Source organism: Macrobrachium rosenbergii, chromosome 16 (assembly GCF_040412425.1).
Source record: "Macrobrachium rosenbergii isolate ZJJX-2024 chromosome 16, ASM4041242v1, whole genome shotgun sequence".
NCBI classification, from domain to species: domain Eukaryota; kingdom Metazoa; phylum Arthropoda; class Malacostraca; order Decapoda; family Palaemonidae; genus Macrobrachium; species Macrobrachium rosenbergii.
The window spans coordinates 13,053,106-13,074,426 of record NC_089756.1 but is presented as its reverse complement, the minus strand read 5'-3'; the positions used below and the strand labels follow the sequence as shown (position 1 = coordinate 13,074,426).

Genomic DNA, 21,321 nt, shown 5'->3' with positions numbered 1-21,321 from the left:
AACCTACTCGTAATGTCCATGTGAAAGGACCATTCTGTCCTTATCACTTGACCCTCACGGCTGAGCTTGTCTGCCACTACATTCCTCTTACCTGGAACGTACCTGGCTGACAGCTCTACTGAGTGAGCTACTGCCCACTCGTGCACCTGCATTGTCAACTGGTGAAGCATAAGGGACACAAGGCCCCCTTACTTGTTGACATATGCCACTGCTGTGGTGCTGTCGCTCATCAACACCACTGGGTGTCCCATCACTAGATCCTGGAACTCTTGGAGAGCCAGGAAGGCTGCCTTGAGTTCCAGGATATTGATGTGAAGGTGCTTATCATCTCGGTTCCACACACCCGAAATCAATAACTCCTCCAGGTGTGCGCCCCATCCCTCAGTCGAAGTGTCTGAGAACAGAAGCATGCCGGGAGGGGGGAGTATGCAGAGATACTCCTATTACGAGGTTCCTGTCGTCCATCCACCAGTCCGTCCTACCTCACTTCCTCTGAGAAAGGAATGGGAAAGGACTGGGGATCGCAAGACTGGGACCAGAACTCCTTCATTCTCCACCGGAGAGAGTGAAGGTGGAGCCACCCATGAGGGACCAGCTTCTCCAAGGACGACAGGTGACCGCAGATGACTTGCCACTGCTGAGCTGGCTGCTCCCGTTGATACAGAAGCAGCTGTGCTGCCTTCCTGATACAAGAGCCCAAGGGGAAGACTCTTGCTGCTACCTTATCTTATCAGCATGCCCAGGTACTTTATCCTCTGCTTGGGGATAAGATCGGACTTCTCGAGATTTACCAAGGCCCCTAGGCTGCGGCAAAACTCGAGGAGTCAATTTCTGTCCTGGAGCAATTGTGAGCAGGAGCTCGCCAGGACGAGCCAATCACTGAGATACCTCAACAGACGTATCCCATACGAATGGACCCAAGCTGACACAAGGGTGAACACTAGCGAGTGGTTGGGAGCCTGAAGCATAGTACCCTGAATTGGAGTACCGCTTCCCCTAGGATAGAGTGTAGGTACTTGCTAGAGGACAGATGGATGAGTATTTCAAAATATGCATCCTTCAAATCCACCGTAAGCATGAAGTCATTCTCCATGATGGAAGCGAGCACGGAATGTGTTTCCATCGTGAATTGAGTCTGGTGAACGAATCGGTTCAAGGAAGAGAGATCTATGACCGGCCTCCAACCACCGAAGCTTTTTGGTGGCGGGTGGCCGAGACTCGACGGGGAATTAGATAGCCCTCCCGAAGGACATCCACTACCCATGAATGGGCTCCATATTGTTGGAAAGAGGGTTGGAAAGAGGGTTGAAAAGAGTGCGGCTGTACTCTCCTCTTGGCAGTGGTGGAAGGAGGCTGGGTGTTTCTGCGAGCACCCTTCGAAGCCTGGGTCTTCTTAGGGGCCGATGAAGTGCTACCTTGACCCGAGGGCCGAGCTGCAGTGGCACATGAAGACCCAGAGGTCTTTGCCACTGCCTGGTGGACAAGGTGGTCATTATCTTCAACCCGCCTCTTGTCTACTGCAGCATCTACCATACCTCTAGGGAAGAGAGAGGCAGCACCCAGCAACGGTCCATTCCTGAGGGTCGGAGTCGACTCGGACCCTACAGACTTGGAGATCCGATTCAGGACAGCGTCCCTCCTCTTCATTATCAGGTTTGCTGTCTGGTGGACCAGGTAGGAAATACAGGCAGTCCCCGGTTAATGGTGGGGGTTCCATTCCTGGCCTAACGCTGCTAACTGAAAATCGGCGATATAGCACTAATGACCCGCTTGACAGTGCCGTTAACTGGATACTGGCAAGCACTTTAAAACCAGATCACCGTTAACCAATGCCGCCGGTAAGTGGGTACTGCCTGTAGCTCCACCTCCAGACTGGCACAGTCTCTTGAAAATGGAGTCCTCTCCAGGGGTAATTGAACCCGAAGCGGCAGCAACCTTGGAAACTGTGAAGGACCACAGATCCAGTCAGAAGCCTGCCTAAAGAGCTGCCATAGCGGTAGCTTCCAGGTTTGCTGCCTCTTGCTGCGAGAGGGAGACGCCTTCCTCAGTAAGCTGCTGCAGCGAAAGACCTGGGCCTAGACGAACCAGGTCCAGGTCAACCTGTTTAGTTGGCAATAACCCCTCTGAGGGTGTGTCGAAATGCTTCTGTTGAGGCAGAGGAGGGGGAGTAGCTTCTCCAAGCAGTTCAAACGAAGTGAATTATCCTGCCCAGAGACCAGATTATTCACCTGTTCGAGCAACCCTTCGGAAACTTTGGGTTCCTTCTTAGGACCCCAAAAAGATTAGAGGCATGAAGGACGATCCACAGAAGGTCATGGTCCCTTCCCCAAGATTGTTGTGCTGATGAATCAGCACAATGATCTCTGCAAAGGTCCTCTATATCTCAGGGGTGTCTGAGTCCTGGGGAAGAGGACCCTCGAGTCCTTCCAGGGTGCGGTCCTCCCTATCAACTCTCCAGCCAAGAGGGAGAACCTCGGTAGACCCCTTGGATCCTCCCTCGACCACTTGGGTGTATGTCTGAGTCGGTCTGAGAACTGAACCCGGGGATGAAGGCCTTCGTGGTGGGGCTCCGATGGGAAGAAACATTCCAATCGGAGTCCTACCCCCCCCCCCTCCTTCCGACTCATGCCTCCTGGTGTAACCCCAGGAGGTTGAGCGAACATGTGAGGGGGATTGAGCACTCCTTCCAGCCCTACCGGAAGAACCAGCAGGGGAGGAAGGCCATGGGTGGTTGCCAACCTGCGGTGGTGACAGCGGCACGGGTCTAGGAGAGCCCCTACCCTGTGGCGAGGCGTTGTCCCGCGGAGAGCGTAGAGGTTCACACAAACATACTCAAACACTCTCCTCTGGCAAGCAGGGTTGATGCCACGAACGTGAACGAGGGCTGGCCGGAGAAGAGTCATTGAGCACTCCCAGGCGAGAACTAGCGTGGGAAGAAGACTGCAAAAGGGGACCCCTCACTGCATCTCCAGGCGCTCGGACCCTCAAGTGCGAAGCACTAATTGATTAATTATGAAATTTAGGTCTTGAAGACCAAGCGCCAGAACCCATCAGGATTATTCAGAGCCATAATGAAGGTGAAATATATAAATTAACCCTTTAACGCCGAAGCCCTGTTTTCAAAAACGTCTCCCGTATGCCGGCGGCCTCCGAGAGGTAGCGCCGAAGCGGAAGAAAAGTTTTTTTCAAAAAATCACAGCGCGCTTAGTTTTCAAGATTAAGAGTTCATTTTTGGCTCCTTTTTTTCTCATTGCCTGAAGTTTAGTATGCAATCATCAGAAATGAAAAAAAATATCATTATCATATATAAATATTGGAATATATATGACAGCAAAAAAAAAAAAAACTCGTATATAATTGTATACAAATTGCGCTGTAAGGAAAACAGTTAAAGCTAATGAGTTAATTTTTTTTAGTTGTATTGTACACTAAATTGCGATGATTTTGGTATATAACAGATTGTAAAACGATTAAAGCAACGCAGAGAAAATATTATCACAAAATGATGCATGAATTCGTAACGAGCGGACGTAAAAAAAAGTTTTTTTCAAAAATTCACCAAAAATCAAAATATTGTGCTAGAGACTTTCCAATTGTGCCAAAATGAAGGAAATTGATTGAATATTACTAGACTGTAAGTTTTTTAGCTTACAATTGCATTTTTGAACCATTTCAATCGAGTTAAAGTTGACCGAAGGTTGATTTTTTTCTATTTATCGTTATTTCGATGTAAATATTAAAAAACTGTGAAGAGCTAAAGGAATGATTTATTTTTTGTTGTATTCTACATGAAATTGCGCACATTTTGATGTATAACACTTTATGTAACGAATAATATGAAACGGTGAAAAAATTACGGCAAACTGACGCAAGAAATGACATGATTTTCAGCGGAGTCCGCATGACGCGAGCGGAGGAAATTATTTTTTCAAAAATTCACCAAAAATCTAAATATTGTGCTAGAGACTTTCCGTTTGTTGCAAAATGAAGGTAAGTGATTGATTGTTACTTGAATGTAATAATTATGGCTTACAAATGCGTTTTTCGATCATTTCGGTCGAGTCAAAGTTGACCGAACGTTAAAATTTTGTCAGTTATCGTGATTTTGGCGAAAATATTAAAAAACTGTGAAGAGCTAAAGGAATGATTTATTTTCTGTTGTATTCTACATGAAATTGCACACATTTTGATGTATAACACTTTATGTAACGAATAATATGAAACGGCGAAAATATTACGGCAAGCTGACGCAAGAAATGACAGGATTTTCAGCAGATTCCGCGCGCGGAGCGGAGGAAATTATTTTTTTTAAAAATTCACCAATATTCTAAATATTGTGCTAGAGACTTTCCGTTTGTTGCAAAATGAAGGTAAATGATTGATTGTTACTCGAATGTAATAATTATGGCTTACGAATGCGTTTTTCGATCATTTCGGTCGAGTCAAAGTTGACCGAATGTTAAAATTTTGTCAGTTATCGTGATTTCGGCGAAAATATTAAAAAACTGTGAAGAGCTAGAGGAATTATTTATTTTTTGTTGTATTCTACATGAAATTGCCCACATTTTGATGTATAACACTTTATGTAACGAATAATATGAAACGGCGAAAAAATTACGGCAAACAGACGCAAGAAATGCCATGATTTTCAGCGGAGTCCGTGCGCGCGGAGCGAAGGAAAAAGTTTTTTTTAAAAATTCACCAAAAATCTAAATATTGTGCTAGAGACTTTCCATTTGTTGCAATGTAATAATTATGGCTTACGGATGCGTTTTTTTATCATTTCGGCCGAGTCAAAGTTGACCGAATGTTAAAATTTTGTCAGTTATCGTGATTTCGGCGCAAATATTAAAAAACTGTGAAGAGGTAAAGGAATTATTTATTTTTTGTTGTATTCTATATGAAATTGCGCACATTTTGATGTATAACACTTTATGTAACGAACAATATGAAACGGCGAAAAAATTACGGCAAGCAGACGCAAGAAATGCCATGATTTTCAGCGGAGTCCGTTACTTGAGCTTAAGGAAATTTTTTTTTCAAAAATTCACCAAAAATCTAAATATTGTGCTAGAGACTTTCCGTTTGTTGCAGAATGAAGGTAAATGATTGATTGTTACTCGAATGTAATAATTATGGCTTACGGATGCATTTTTCGATCAGTTCGGTCGAGTCAAAGTTGACCGAATGTTAAAATTTTGTCAGTTATCGTGATTTCGGCGAAAATATTAAAAAACTGTGAAGAGGTAAAGGAATGATTTATTTTTCATTGTATTCTACATGAAATTGCGCACATTTTGACGTATAACACTTTATGTAATGAATAATATGGAGCAGCGAAAAAATTACGGCAAGCTGATGCAAGAAATGACATGATTTTCAGCAGAGTCCGCGCGCGCGGAGCGGAGGAAATTTTTTTTTTTTTTTCAAAAATTCACCAAAAATCTAAATATTGTGCTAGAGACTTTCCGTTTGTTGCAAAATGAAGGTAAGTGATTGATTGTTACTGAATGTAATAATTATGGCTTACGGATGCGTTTTTCAATCATTTCGATCGAGTCAGAGTTGACCGAACGTTAAAATTTTGTCAGTTATCGTTATTTCGGCGAAAATATTAAAAAACTGTGAAGAGCTAAAGGAATGATTTATTTTTTGTTGTATTCTAAATGAAATTGTGCACATTTTGATGTATAACACTTTATGTAATGAATAATATGAAAGGGCGAAAAAATTACGGCAAGCTGACGCAAGAAATGACAGGATTTTCAGCGGAGTCCGCGCGCACGGAGCGGAGGAAATTTTTTTTTTTTCAAAAATTCACCAAAATTCTAAATATTGTGCTAGAGACTTTCCGTTTGTTGCAAAATGAGGGTAAAGGATTGAATATCACCAGAATATGAGATTTTTTGCTTACCCAAAAGAGACCCAAGTAAAAAAAAATTATATATATATATATATATATATATATATATATATATATATATATATACACACTACATATATACAGACATTCATACATAAACACATATAAATTATATTGTTTTTTACTTTGTTACGAAAACATAACTAAAAGGAATGGTTGTGAAAAACTGTTTTTGCATAAAACAAAATAATATACAAAACAGCAATGAATACAGATATATAAAAACTTGTAATACCTATAAAACTAAAAATAAATTCAATGCAGAATACTCACTCGTAAATATAAAACTAAAAATAAAATCAATGCAGAATACTCACTCGTAATCCTGACTCTTCGTGCTGTTCTTGTTTTCTCCCTCCTCCATTGAAGAGTCTTGCATTTTTTTCCTCCCGACATGACGGGGCACAAGCGGAGGAGGGAGACGCGTGCCCTTACTGCTGGTGGGCCGCCCTTCGGCAGCCCGCTGCGCCCTCCAGTGTCGCTCGGGCAGGCACACTCCTGTAAATAACCGCATTGTGGTACTTGCGGTTACACTCCTCTAACCTGCAAAGTGCTACCTTGCAGGTGCGACACACGTACCGGCTGTCTCTCCTTTTGCCATTCATATGGCACACCCGGCACCGTTTCTGTTTGCCCCCTTCTATTAGCTCCAGTGTGTGATCTCCTGGCTGCAGCCGACACACAGGGTCGGCTACCCGATGGGACACTGGAATTCGAGGGGCGGCGTCATCATCAAGGTCGGCGGCAGCAGGGGCGGCGTCGGCAGGATCAGGAATTCTGAGGTCGGGGTACCTAGCGACATCTGCCCTTTCCTCTCGGGGCAGAGCTGGAGCTCGGGGCAGGAGGGCGGCGTTGGAAGGCCACTCCTCCGGATCGAAGTTTATGAGGGCATTCCCAGCCACCTCAAGAAACTGGATGTGGGTCAACCTCCGAGCGTCCGAATTATACCCACAGTAAATGATGTAGGCATTCTGGAGGGCCAACTGAAGGAGGTATTTGAGGAGCTTCTGTGTCCACCTCCTGGTTCTCCTGGCGAATGGATAATACTGGATGAGTTGATCAAAGAGATCAACTCCTCCCATATGCCTGTTGTAGTGTCCAATGACAGTAGGGTGCTGGACACGAAACTCCTCAAACGTAACTCGGCCCTGCCGGCGTGTCTTCTTCCGCTGGGTGATCTCTTCTTGGATGGGCTCATGACTCCTCGTAATCATGGGCACGACTCGGACCCCCTTCCAACAGATGACGAAGACATCTCCCTTCCGCCGCCACTCTGTCTCTCCTCTTGTAAGATGTTGCGGGTGGCTAGCAAACCTCTTGAGGACATTCGGGGCCCCACGCACCAACCGAAGGGTACCACTGACGTGCACACCTGCTTCATACAGTTCCTGGGCCAGGGATACCAAGTTATAATAATTATCCATAAACAGGTGGTTACGGAAACGATTCACAAGACCGAAGACAGTGTCACGCAGCGTGGAGAAGACCCCAGAATACACCAAGAAGTCCACGACGTATCCAGTGTTGGCTTCCGTAATAAAAAATAACTTTACACCATATTTCTTTGGCTTCTTCGGGTTGTACACTTTTATACTTAAGACGCCCTTTGTATGGCATCATACCCTCATCCAAAGAAAGGTTCTTCGAAGGAACCACGAGAGTCTGGCACCGTTCACGAATGAACTCCAACACTGGGCGGACTAAGATGAGGCGGTCGGGGTTATTCCGGGGTATAGCCCTTCGGTTGAAGGCATTGAAATACCTGTCCAACGCCAGGAAACTATCACGGGACATACTGCCGGCCACATTGGGCGTACTTAAAAAAAAATTCCGCCTCCAATATTGCCTGACGTCGGCAGCAGGCATCATTCCAAAGAATATGTGGAGCCCCAAAAAATGCGCTATGTCCGTGAGGTTGCAGCCCCGCCAGCGGTGCAACAACGTCATCTGCAATTCCTCACGGCAGTACCGAGCGTAATCTGCTGTCTCCGCAACCAGGAATTCCAGCAATTCCCGTGTCAGGAAAAGCTGAATGAACCCCAGTGCCGTGAGAGGCACAGGGATGGTCAGTCCAGGTACTGCCGTGAATGGGTGCATGTTAGGTGGGGTGGGGTCCTCCAACCACCCCTTATCACTTTCGGACGAACGACCTTCACCCGAGCTGCCGCGACGTTGCGACCTTCTACGGGTTTGCGCTCGCGCACGGGCACGTCTTCGCACTCCCACACTCCCAGCAGGGCCGTCTCCTTCACTTTCGCCATCACTTTCGGTATCGTCCCCACCAGCCACAATCGGGGCATCCTCCTCCTCCTCCATCTCACTTTCTCCCTCATAAGCACCAAAACCACTAAATTCTAGTTCGCTTTCCTCCTGTGGATCCCGCACGGACATTGGGGGCAAATACTCGTCATCGCTGACATCAGGCGTGATGTCCTCATCGCTAGATGACCAGCTACCACCGAAATCAGGACTTCCCACCTGCTCTCGATCGAGCTCCGACAAGTACTCGTCTATGTCCTTCTGTTGGAGGCCTCCCAAATGTTTTCGGATGCCCCTCAGGACACCCCGATGCTTCCTAGCATTAAAAAAGGAACAGGATGTGGTCCTTGGTCGCCATAGGTCACACGATGGGCGAACAACACGCCGCTGAGGAGCTGGGTCACTTTGGTTGCTGGGTCCTTCTCCAGCATCCCAGTCTAAAACTCGCCTCACAAGCTCACTTCCGACAGGCAGTATGCGCCTTTCACGGTTCTGACGCCTTTGTGACATCTCTGCAAACGTTCTGTTGCAGCACGAATACGCTAACACTCGCAAAAGTTCAACAAAACACGTCTGCGTCAAAATATCGCTCCCGCAAGGTGCTGCTCTGATGCCCTCTGATGCGAGATGGGGGAAATTCGCGCATGCGCGTCTGGGTGACGCTCAGAAACAAAACAACAGCTGGATCCGTGAACTCCCAGCATCCGCCGAGGCGCGGGATTTGAAATCTTCCGCAAACTAGGCCTATAATTATTTTTCCGCGAATATTTAAAAAAAGCATTTTCAGTCGACGTTTGCGACGTCCACTCGGCATTCGACAGACAATTTTGGACGACGTTTAAAACGTCCAACAGGCGTTTAAGGGTTAATATGATTGATAATGAATAGGTGAATGATGATATACTAATAAAATTCAGTGTTAAAATATGAATGTGAAAAATGAAGAATGATGTTAGATAGAACAAACAAAAAATAAGTATATACAGGCAGTCGCCAGTTAACGGCAGGGGTTCCGTTCTGAGGGTGTGATAAACCGAAAATCGGCGATTTTCGGGTTTTTTTCAGCACGGATTTTCAGTTATCGGCGCCTCTGTTAGGTATGTATTGGCGCCAATACCCAATTATCAGCACCTGTTAACCAAGCCCGCCATTAACCAGGGACTGCCTGTATTAAACTTTTATATTCAAAATATATACATAGTATAAGAACAAATATGACTAAAATCTTTATTAAATATACTGGAATCATATCTCATTAAAATAACCTGATTCTTTCCGATAACTCATAAGCTTATCTACCACAACGTCACCATTTAAAATTTCTAAAATACTCTTCCCAGTTAATAAGTACTTTGCTCTAAGGTGATTAAATTTAGGACAGTGCACCAGCATGTGCTCAACGGATAGCTGACCACCACAGTGAGCACAAACTGGGGCACTGGTTCCCTCTAAAATATAGCTATGAGTGAAGTGGGTATGGCCAATCCTAAGCCGTGTTAGGATGATCTCAAATCTTCTGTTACAATTAAAACCCGAACTCCAAAAATTGATACTTTTTCTAATGTTTCTGTACTTCCTATTTGTGGATAAAACAGGGGAAGTCCATCTCTGCTGCCATTTTGTACGTGTATCGTCTGATAACTGGGCGCATATCCAAATGTGGCACCTTATTAGTTAAGAAATCACACCTTGCGGCATCCTTTGCTTTACTTTCAGCCAGTTCGTTCCCTTCTAGACCAGTGTGCCCATGAATCCAACAAAACTTTACTGATCTGTAGCGAACAGAGAGAAAAAAAGCCATTCCTGAGCCTTTTGAACTAAGGGATGGGTAGGACTAAACTTCTTTAGGGCTTCTAAAACACTCCTTGAGTCACTATATATTACTGTGGATTTAAATTTCTTATCAGATGCAAGATTTAAAGCATCAACTATGGCTGTTGCTTCAGCAGTGAATATGGATGAGGAGTCTGAAAACTTTTTTATATATGATTCCCCCTCACACACCTCTGCACATCCTACTCCATCTTCCGATTTTGGTCAGTCAGCATAGATTTTCCTGTCATTTATAGGCCTCTCATCATGCTCCAAAAACTTGTTTCTGACTTCTTCTCCCGGACGATCTTTCTTCTTTGTCTCTTTTAATGCAGACATCTAGGCTGGGATTCCATCCGAGTACTCGAAGCAGTACCAGCATGAAGTGACAAAGCACCTGCATGCTTCGTCACTTTCTCTTGTCCTGTGCCTGAACCAGACCAGGTTTGGGGTACTTGAGGTTCCAGAGAAACCCGGGTACCCAAAGTGACTCGACCTTGTTGAGCACTCAAAGCTCACAAACCATTTACAAAACGATCAAAGGGAGCTGCCTCTACCCAAGTGTCTGAAGAAACATGGGAAGAGGCAGGCACAGTACCAATCTTGGAAGAGAACTTCCTAGAGCTGGTTTCGAGTGCGCGAGTTCACGTACTTGAGGTTCCCGAGTCATGAGACTTCGGAGAAGTATGCGAGACAGTTCCTGAGTACGTGGACTGGGGAGAGCCAACGAGAGATCCCTATGCCTCCCCTGTGGAGGGAGGCAGTCCCTTAGAGGTTCCATGGCAGGCCTTCTTAAGAGGGGGAGAAGCAGCCTTCTTATTTGGCTGGCAAGCTTCAGAAGAAAGGGAGGAGGCAGCAGATGCAGACGAACAAGACAATGATGACACCTTACAACTCCTCTTCTTTGATTTCTTCTTCAACATCTTTCTCAGGATGGCGGTTAGCAACTGGTCTCCCATACAGGAGGGAGCAGGAGGAACAACAGGCACAGCAGGAGTAGCCAGGGCAGCAGAAGCAGCAGGGGCAGCAATAGCAGCAGGAACAGCGAACACAGTAGGTGGGAGAGTAATAGCATAACCCACAGCAGGAGCTTGAGGCGCTGTCCGGTCCACCACCGCCAAGTCGTCAGGCTTGGTGCATGGGTTGACACCATGGAAGTGGTAGCAATGACTGAGGCGTGGGTCACAACAGGGAAGTCTGAAGTGTGCAAGGCCTTCAAGTGTGCCAAGAGCCCTTGCACTGAAGGGACACCTGAGAGCCCCAAGGAGACCCAAGTCTCCTGGAGCTTGTCCGCCTGACCTAGAGAAGACAAAGTTGGGTAAGGGGAGGGAGACTCCTCTTGCTCTGAGGGAGAAACTTCCCCCTCGGAGTGAGTGGAGACCCCCGAACCATGGTCATCCTGATCGCTCACCCCACCCCGACGATCTTCACCTGATGAAGCAAGTGAAGACAAAGAGGGAAAAGCCACTCCCGAAGAAGAGACAACCAAACAGGGAAGTTCAGCAGGAGAGAGAAACAAAGAAGAAGGGTCGGCTACCAAATGTGTAGTCGGCGGCGTGTAACGACTGGACAACACTTTGGAAGCCTTCTTCTTGTATTGCCTCCTGCCCTTAAACTTCACCCACTTCACAGGTGACCAGGAACAACGCTCATTACAAGTCAATTCAAGAAACGCATCTGCATCATACAATAGCTAAAAGCAAATTGGAATGTTTACACCCGGGCAGGCGGGGCACCCGCCTACCAGATGTAGTTAACTGCCTAACCGTGTTTTAAAGTTTAATGGCCATTCCAGCTTCACTGAAAGTAATTCCTCATGTAAAGGACCGATGGTTTGTATACTGTGTAGGAACATAAAAATATCTTAACCACCAGCTCCCTTCCAGCTGCAAGTATCATCAACTGTTCACTACCATTCCCCTTCAAAGAGTCATCATCATCACTCTCACCATCTTCTCTTCATAAGTCAGTACTTCCTGCTCAGGGCATACTTGACCACCACAACATCTCTAATTAAGATACTATCTCCTTGAAGGCCTGTAAACTCACAACTATGGTTTTGCAATCAAAGGTGCAGTAAGCCCTGATGATGGTCTATATTTTGTGGTATATAAATGGTATGCAGCTTTGAGAAGGCATACTTCATTAAATTATCAGCCCCCTGAAGGAAATACTAAGTACAGTATATTAAAATTTTCAATATGAATTTACTGAATAGGAAAACTTTCCATAGAGATATATATATTAAGCATTTCCTTTATGGGCTGATATTATAGCAAAATATGCCATCTCACAACTGCTCTTATATATACCACAGATTATGAACCATCATCACTGCTTACTGCACCTCTTATTGCAACACATTAGTTGTCAGTTTACAGGCCTTCAGGGGGTTAGCACCTGAACTAGAGATTTCCTGGTGATCCGGTATACCCCTGGCAGGAAGTACTGACTGGTACAGATGACTTTGAAGGGGAACGGTAGTGAACTGAAGTTATGATACTTGTTATTACTGTCATTGGCTCTGTGCTGCTGGTAGGAGAGCCAATGGATGATGTATTTACATAGCTACTTTCCTGAATGTACTCTTCCTCTTACAATGAAGATATAAACCTCTGTAATATAAGCATTAACGAACAACACAAATTACATCACATATGCTTCAGGTGACTTTATGCACAACAGGAAATCCTTTTGGCTATTTAGTCTTATATACCACAAAAATAACACCCAACTCCAGAAGAAGATACAGTATTTTACTTACAGTGTGGAACCTTTCCATATACAGTACAGTACTTTACCTGCACTTCGTGGAATCAATTTTAGAAGGTTCAAGTGGAAAGCCTTGCTGACAGGTTTATTAAAGCATCTTGAGACCTAAACACTATTTATCTACACAACAGGTAGATTCTGGGGCTAAATACAGTAATTTCCTCAAGAAGTTAATTAAACATAAAATCTAAATATTTAAAAGATTCCAACTTTACTTTTGCAAGGTAAATGTTAAATACAGCAACATGCAGTGACTGCAAAAACACCAAGAGTTGGGATAATGTGCGGCTATTTTACAATGTAGTGTACTGATGGTAATGCTCACCAGATGAACCACAAAAGGAGTGTTGTCCACTTGAGGTCTTGCACAAGCAAATCTCTTATCCTTCCACGATTCATCTGAGCAACATCGTCCACAATCAACCTACCCAATAACATAGGTTTTCCTAGAAAAGAGTATCAGTGAAATGGAATGATGTTAAAAAACGAAAATAAAAAAATACTTTTTATCTGAGGAAACAAATCATATACAGTGTACTACTTTAAACATTTTAAAGAAAAAAAATTTCCTAGAGCAAATTAAAGCTTTTACTTGGTAGAGCTGGTAATCAGTGACTTAGAGGGTTAATGTTCTGCTCATACCCACAGGTACAGAAAATAATCATAATTACTGTACTGTTCCAACAGTTTTTCTTAAAAGGGCACTTGGCTTAAACAAAATCAGCTTTGTTCCTAATTTACTTGATCATTTTTTATTACTGTTGTAATAAAAGCAGAAAGAACAGAAATAAAAATTTAAAAACTTGCTGATCATGTGACACTACTACATCACAAGAACTAGGATGAAAACAGTTGTATGTGTGAGAAAAATCCAAAAACAATGTTGGTGCTTGTAAATGATCAGCAATACCCCTATCATGCTCATTATGTTAATGTTAGAAGCTACAAAGGTGTGCAGACAGGATGTCACTGGGAAATATTTACGCAGCTGACATTGTGTTAATAGAATAAAAAAAAAGATGTAACTGAAATGTTTAAAAGATGATGATTTTTGGAAAGGTGCAACTACATACTGCAATGGACGGGACCCCTTTTCCTCGCAACCTCACCCGTTTTTACATCTATAACGTAACTGAGAAAGAACAAAAATTTAATTCCACTTATCAATTACTAGAACTGTGGGTTTCCACTTGCCCCTTCATAAACTCTCTCCTTCATTCCCCAAAATGGTTAAGCCTAACCCCTCTCTCTGTTCAAGGTGATTGCCTTTTATGCCTAATTCCAGATACCTTCCCAGCATCAAGCAAGGCAAGGGAGGAGCCAAAAAGAGAAAGTTGTCCCCCCCCCTCATTCTGAACCCTCCATGAGGGTTAACTGACGCCATGCGGTCGTCATTATAGAAAACGTGACGAAGACTGACATTTGCGCCACCTAGTTGGACACCCCAGCGTAATCCCCGAAGGTTATTTATAGGCGATGTAACAGAAATCGAGAGAGAGAATGCTCAGAATACGACCCGAGGCTCTGAACCCGTGTTTGACCCCAGGGCTCAAACCAGTATACTTTGTAGTGGCATTATAATTCCCTCCACCATCACAGCGCCCTATTGAACGAGGACACCGTCATCTTGACAAAGGTAATGTGCTGGAATAAGGTTCTTAGTCAATCAAAATTCCTGTTATTTCTCTGTCTAATATTTCATTTGTTTTTTCCATTGTGCGATCACCTTCAGTAATTTGTGTTGGACATTCAGTGTTAACATAATTATGCATTAGGGTTGAATTGAGTTACTTGGCACCATCTGTGCATTCCTCAGTCTCCCTTTGAATGTCTTATTATTATTGCTTGCAAGTAATCGTCTTGCATATATTTGCAGATAAGCCTCGGCTGTGGAATCTCTCGGCCGATCCATGTGCAGTTCCCCTTCCCATTGCGATGTTCCCTGTTACGAAGACATCGTCAGCGTAGAATATTTATTCTGCGTAGGATTTGTTATTTTAGCAGGCCCTTGTTATTACCTGCCCAGTCATTCTTCTGATCTGTGTTTGTTATGTAAATATAATCAGTAAGAGAACTCTTGAGTTTACGTAATTTTCCCTCACATAAAGAAGGCCCTCAGTCATAGATTTCCCTTGTCTGGCTAAGAAGTGTCCTAATGTTGAGTCAGATGTGTAATAAAAAAAAAAAGGAACTCCCTGCGTTCATCTGTTGCCGCCCAGAATCAAATAAGTATCCCCCGGACATTCGTAGCAATACATACAAAATGCTAAGATTCTTGGCTTACTTGGAATATTGTATCACAAATACATAAACAGCAATAAAATATAACTCATATGGCCCAGTTATAGCAAAACATACCATCACTACTTGGGAGTTTGCCATATCCAATAAAACTAACACAAACAGTGCCATGTCCTTAAACCCCCTGTATTCGCAGGGGATGCATACCGCACCCTCCCTCAAATAGCTAAAATCCGCGAATACTTAAAACCCCTCTAAAAACACTTAGAATTGCCTATTTTGATAGTTTAAACGCAAAAAAACCTCTAAAAATGCTTATACCCGAGTATTTTAATAGTTTTATTACAAGAAGTGCATTTAGTCATGAAAATATGAAAATACAGTAATTAGTGAACAATTCTCAGTGACAAATACAGTGAATGAGCGAATTTTCTGCAAATACTTACGCGAGGTTAGGTTCCAGAACCCCATGCGCAGTGTGAGTTTTCACATAAGTTTGGCATGGTCTCTAAAAATGCTAATAAATGCTTATTTCTAAAGTTTAAACACTAAATATGACCCTAATCATGCTCCAAAATTATTAAGTTAACTTTTAAATGAAATTAAAGTTACTGTAATTTCATTTAAAAGTTAGCTTAATACATCCCTTAAAAAAAGAAAAATAAATGGTTGACATAAAAATTGAGAGCTGGAAGAGAATTTCTCTCTCTCTCTCTCCTTCTAACTGATCTATTTTTAGAAGTCGTCTCAACTTCTTTTTAACAACTTCTTTATTCTGCGTCTCTTTCTCTTTGTTCTGAAATGCTTTTTCATGAACAAACAGTGTTTTATATTTTGACTAATACAACTCTTAGTTATTATGTCTCTATGTTTTAGAACGTATTTGCAACACTAGCGCATTTACACTTAGTAGACGATACAGGTCAAATTAGATCAATTTAAACTATCTACTGCACAGGTAAAGACATACAGAGAATTAATAAGTTATAAAAATGTGTGAGTGCTAACTATGAATGAGAGAGAGAGAGAGAGAGAGAGAGAGAGAGAGAGAGAGAGAGAGAGAGAGAGAGAGAGAGAGAGAGAGAGATAAGGGTTGTCCTTACTTAAGAGAGTGAAATTATTTATCAATTATTACGGAGACTGAGAGAATAACACGAGAGAGAGAGAGAGATATATAGAGAGAGATATTGTCCTTACTTGAAATATCAAGTGATATTATTTATGAATAATTACGGGGAGAGAGAGAGAGAGAGAGAGAGAGAGAGAGAGAGAGAGAGAGAGAGAGAGAGAGAGAAAGTTATTCTTACATTAGGTATCAAAAGATGGAAATTCAGTATTAAACTAACTTTTAAATGAAATTAAAGTTACGGTATTTTCATTTAAAAGTTAGCTTAATACATTACCCTTAAAAAAAGAAATAAATGGTTGACTTAAGAATATAGGAGTGTGTGACTCTCTCCCCCACTCCACCTATCTATTTTTAGAAGTCTTCTCAACCTCATTATTAAAAACTTCTTTATTCTGTCACTTTCTCTTTGTTCTGAAATGCTCTATGTCTCTATGTTTTAGAATGGCGCATTTACAGTTTGTAAACGGTATAGGTAAAAAGGGATTTTGACAAAGGAAAAATCTATTTCTGGGGGAAGACCTGTGTCACCCAGTGAAATGGTTCCAATAGCACACATTTCTAGGTATAACTATTGCTAAATATACCAGAGAAAAAGCTATCCACAATGCGGGGTTACCCGGATCGAGCACCATAATGGTGTCGGTATGCACTAGGGGTGAGTGGACACCACTATCACAGATCTTCATCCTATAGATCTCTCTATTCTCAAAGACCCAAATTTGGGTGTGCCGTACTAAGGATTGCCTCCCGCTCACCCACTAGGTGTCCCACGTGACCGCCATTTTCATCCCAATATTAGCACCCACCAAGCTTGGTATACCACCCGGGTGGGAAAGGAAGTGCAGGGATGGGTCACTGGGTGACACAGGTCTTCCCCCAGAAATAGATTTTTCCTTTGTCAAAATCCCTTTTCTGGGCTCGACCTGTGTCACCCAGTGAAATAGTAACAGAGAATCAGCCATACAAGAGCTTGGTGGTACGCCCCAAAGATTACCTTAATGGAGCTAACTAAAACTAAGAGAAAAATTACTGTGTTTTAATACTCCCAAATTATAAGATCACAACATAATCAAAACTATAAGGCACACAGTCTAAAATTATAAAATAACCAATACCAAGACACTTAAGGCTAACAAGTTATGAATGAAAACAGGATATCCGCGGTACGGGTAGGAGTCAGGCTGTGAAGCAGGCCTGACCTAAAGGCTAGAAGCAGGGCAAGCAAGCGAGGCAGGTAGGCTAGAGAATATACCAATAGGTAAACGAGGATTACAAACCAAAATGACAAAGAAGATACATAAACTAGTCTTGAGCTGGACCAGGAGGAACAATACTTCCTGCAGCTACTGTGGAATATTTAAGAGCCTCTAGGGACTTAAGATAGTGGCGTTTAAATACTGTTGGTGATTTCCAGCCCGTATACTTTTTAAGGTCATCAAAATTCATATTATGGAAATAGTTAGCTGAGGTGGCCACCGCTCAAATATCATGTACCCGAGGTACTGAATCCGAGTTTGCCTGTTTAATAAAATAAAGAATTTGTTGCCTGATGGCCTTTAAGGAAATGGTACCTCCATTTTCCCTAACAAAAAGAGGGCCTGAAGTTCTCTTAGAAGTTCTATTTAAATAAGCTTTTAAAGTATTGACTGGACATAAAGACAGATCCTGTGGAAGGGGAATAATCTTCCAAGGAGACCATCTATTTTGTGGATCCTCATTCTTTGCTAGAAAACTGAGGTCCGGAGACAACAGAACTTCACCTGTCGGGAGGAAATCAACATGATTCGGCTCTCTAGAAAGAGCAGACAGTTCAGAAATTCTAGCTCCTGAGGCTAGACTTACTAGGAATAACGTTTTCCTTAACAGACTCAGGTATGAACATAAATCGTTATCAGTGTCTGATGCCAATCTAAGTACGTCATTTAAGTACCAGGAAAACGTGTGTGGACGGGTTGCTGGTCTAAGACGAGCGCATGCTTTAGGAATTGACGAAAAATATGAGTCTGTAAGGTTAATATTAAAGCCATGTAAAAATATTTTTCTTAAAGGAGATTTTGTTATAGTAATAGTACTAGTGGCCAATCCTTTCTCAAATAATGATCTAAAGAAAGATATCGCTAGGTTCGTGGTCATTTCATGAGCTTCAGATTCCCTCAGAAATAATGCTAACTTTTTAACTGCTGAGTCATACTGTCTAAGAGTAGATTCACTCTTATCTGACTCTATGAACAGTGTATTAAGAGGGTCAATGTTAGCGTCTTTCTGCGCTGCAAATTTCATGAAGTCCATAAAGCTACGGCATTCAGAATTCTTGAGGAAGCTGACACAGTCCGAGTTTGCACTACTTGTGTCAATCTTGGGTTGGGGATCTGTTTGTGCCGGAGCTTCACCTCTAGCAGTAAAGGAAACCAACTGCTCTTCGGCCAGTTGGGTGCCACAAGTGCTACTTGACCTTTGAATGATCTGAGTTTGTGTAAAACTTTCATCAACAGGTTTATTGGTGGAAACAGATAGATCCTTTGCCATCTGTTCCAGTCGATTGACATCGCATCTGTGGAATGAGCTAGAGGATCTAGATTGGGAGCAACGTAACACGGAAGCTTGTGGTTGTTCTCTGTGGCAAACAGGTCTACCTGGAGACCCGGTACCTGAAGACAAATCCACTCGAATGACTTCCTGTCCAAGGACCATTCCGACTCCAGCGGGGTTGCCCTGGACAGTGAATCTGCAATGACATTCCGAACACCTGCCAGGTGGGTAGCTGACAGGTGCCAAAGATGTTTCCTTGCCAGAGAGAAGATTGCAATCATTACTTGATTGATATGGCTCGACTTGGAGACCCCTCTGTTCAGGCAATGCACCACTACTGCACTGTCTAGCACCAGTCTGATGTGAATCTGCCTGGCTGGACGCAGTTTCTTTAATGTTAGAAATACTGCCATTGCCTCTAGAATGAAGCCCTTTGTTAGCCGAACCGGTTGAGCTTCAGACTGTCGCTCGATGGACCGGAGTTCAATTCCCGCGGCCGGCTGATAAAGAGTTAGAGGAATGTATTTTTGGTGATAGAAATTCATTTCTCGCTATAATGTGGTTCGGATTCCACAATAAGCTGTAGGTCCCGTTGCTAAGTAACCAATTGGTTCTTAGCCACGTAAAATAAGTCTAATCCTTCGGGCCAGCCCTAGGAGAGCTGTTAATCAGCTCAGTGGTCTGGTAAAACTAAGGTATACTTACTTTTTGCCTCTAGAATGTTGATATGGAACTGGCAGAATACTGTCGACCATGTTCCCTGAACTTTCTTGTGTTGGGAGTATCCTCCCCATCCGCTTAGGGAAGCATCCGTATGGATGACTAGTGATGGAGGGGGAAATTGAAGAGACACTGACCTTGCCAAACTCTTGACTGTCGACCATGGTCGAAGCCTCTTCCTCAATATCTGCAGAATCAGAGACAGCTTGTCTCTGTTTCTGCTGTTGGCTCGTTTCCGCCATACCCTGTTTATATCCTTCAGTTTGGCTTTTAGCAGCAAGTCTGTTACTGAAGCGAACTGAAGAGAGCCTAGAACTCTTTCCTGGGTACGACGAGAGGCTCTTTTGTTTTTGAGGAACTGCCTGGTAGCTTTGGCTATTTCCTTCCTTTTGGCTGGCGGAAGTGACAGTTTGTGTGTGTTTAGGTCCCACTGGATTCCCAACCACTGAAATTGAGCCGCCGGAACTAGACGGGATTTCTTCCTGTTTATTTGGAAACCCAGGTATTCCAAGAAGTTGATTACTGTGAAAGTTGCTTTTCGACATTCCTTGACGTTGGATGCCCAAATTATCCAATCGTCCAGATATGTGGCCAGCATAATCCCTTGGGCCCGTAGCTCTTGGACTACTGTCTCTGCCAGTTTGGTAAAGATTCTGGGCGCTATGTTGAGCCCGAATGGCACGACTCTGAACGAGTATGCTTGTTTTCCTAGTCTGAACCCTAGGTAAGGGGAGAAGTTTCTCGCAACCGGAACGTGATAATATGCGTCTGAAAGATCTATAGAGGTGGTGATGGCCCCACGGGGAAGTAGGGTCCGTACCTGCGAGACTGTAAGCATGCGAAACTTGTCGCATTGAATGTATAAGTTGAGACGAGACAGGTCCAGAATTACTCTTTGTTTGTCTGAGTCTTTCTTCGGGACACTGAACAGACGGCCTTGAAATTTCAAGCGTCTGACTTTCTTTATTGCCTTCTTTTGCAGAAGTTCTTTTGCAAAGTCCAGTAAGTCTTTGGATGGATGTTGATGGAATCTGACTGGCGGAGGAGGTCCCTTGCTCCAGCTCCATCCCAGACCTTTGGAGATTATGCTGTGGGCCCATGGGCTGAAGGTCCAATGGTCCCTGAAGAGATATAATCTCCCGCCTACCTGTGGGGTCTCATTGATTGGGAGAGGCCTTACTTCCTCTATTTCCACGGCCTCCTCTTCCACGTGAGAGAGGTCTGGATGTTGCTCTACCTCTGTAGGCGGCTCTAGCCCTGCTTCCCCTCGCATGCCTATTGTAGCCTCGAAACGCCCCTTGGCTTTCAAACGAGATGTTGAAAGCTGGGGACGTCACAAAGGCTGGCGGAGCAGAAGCTTGCTGAGCCGGCTGCATCAGTACGAACTGCTGCTGAGGTTGTGACTTGGATGTAGAAGGCTGGCCGATCTGTGAGACCGGTACCGCCTGAAGCACTGTTTGAGCCTGAGGTTTCTTAAAGCCCTGGAATCTCCTGAACCTTTTCCTTTCTTTAGGTTGAGGTCCGGAGGTCTCAGAGAACTTCCTCTTGAAAGGAAGGCCCCAGCGAGAGCGAAGACTCTGGTTCGCTCTAGTTGCCTCTGCCATAACATTATTGACCTCATCCTCTGGGAAGAGGTTAGGTCCCCAGATAGAGCTCTTCATGAGTCTATTGGGCTCATGCCTGATGGTGGCGTCTGCGAAGATGTGTTTCCGGCAGTTCTGTCTTGCTACCACGAAGTCATAAAGGTCCGATTGGAAGGACGCCAATAACGACTTCGTGAGGACCTGAAACAGAGATTCGTCATTATAAGCTAATGCCGTTACCTCCGAGATGGTGACGGAATGCAGGGAGCGACTCAACCTGCACTTAGCCTCAAACTCCGCCTTGAGCAGAGCCTCCGGAATTCTGGGAAGTTGCTCGCTGAACAGGGTGGAGG

The 21,321-nt window shown here is 43.8% G+C and overlaps 1 protein-coding gene across 2 annotated transcripts in view; it reads right to left on the bottom strand.

Moving 5' to 3' along the window:
- Nucleotides 1–21,321, bottom strand: part of LOC136847094 (synaptic vesicle 2-related protein) — a 136,190-nt gene that overhangs the window by 19,804 nt on the left and 95,065 nt on the right. For both annotated transcript variants that reach the window (XM_067118397.1, XM_067118396.1), the window contains one exon: nt 13,092–13,212. In XM_067118397.1, the coding sequence (XP_066974498.1) occupies nt 13,092–13,212 (121 nt within the window). The remainder of the gene's footprint in view (nt 1–13,091; nt 13,213–21,321) is intronic.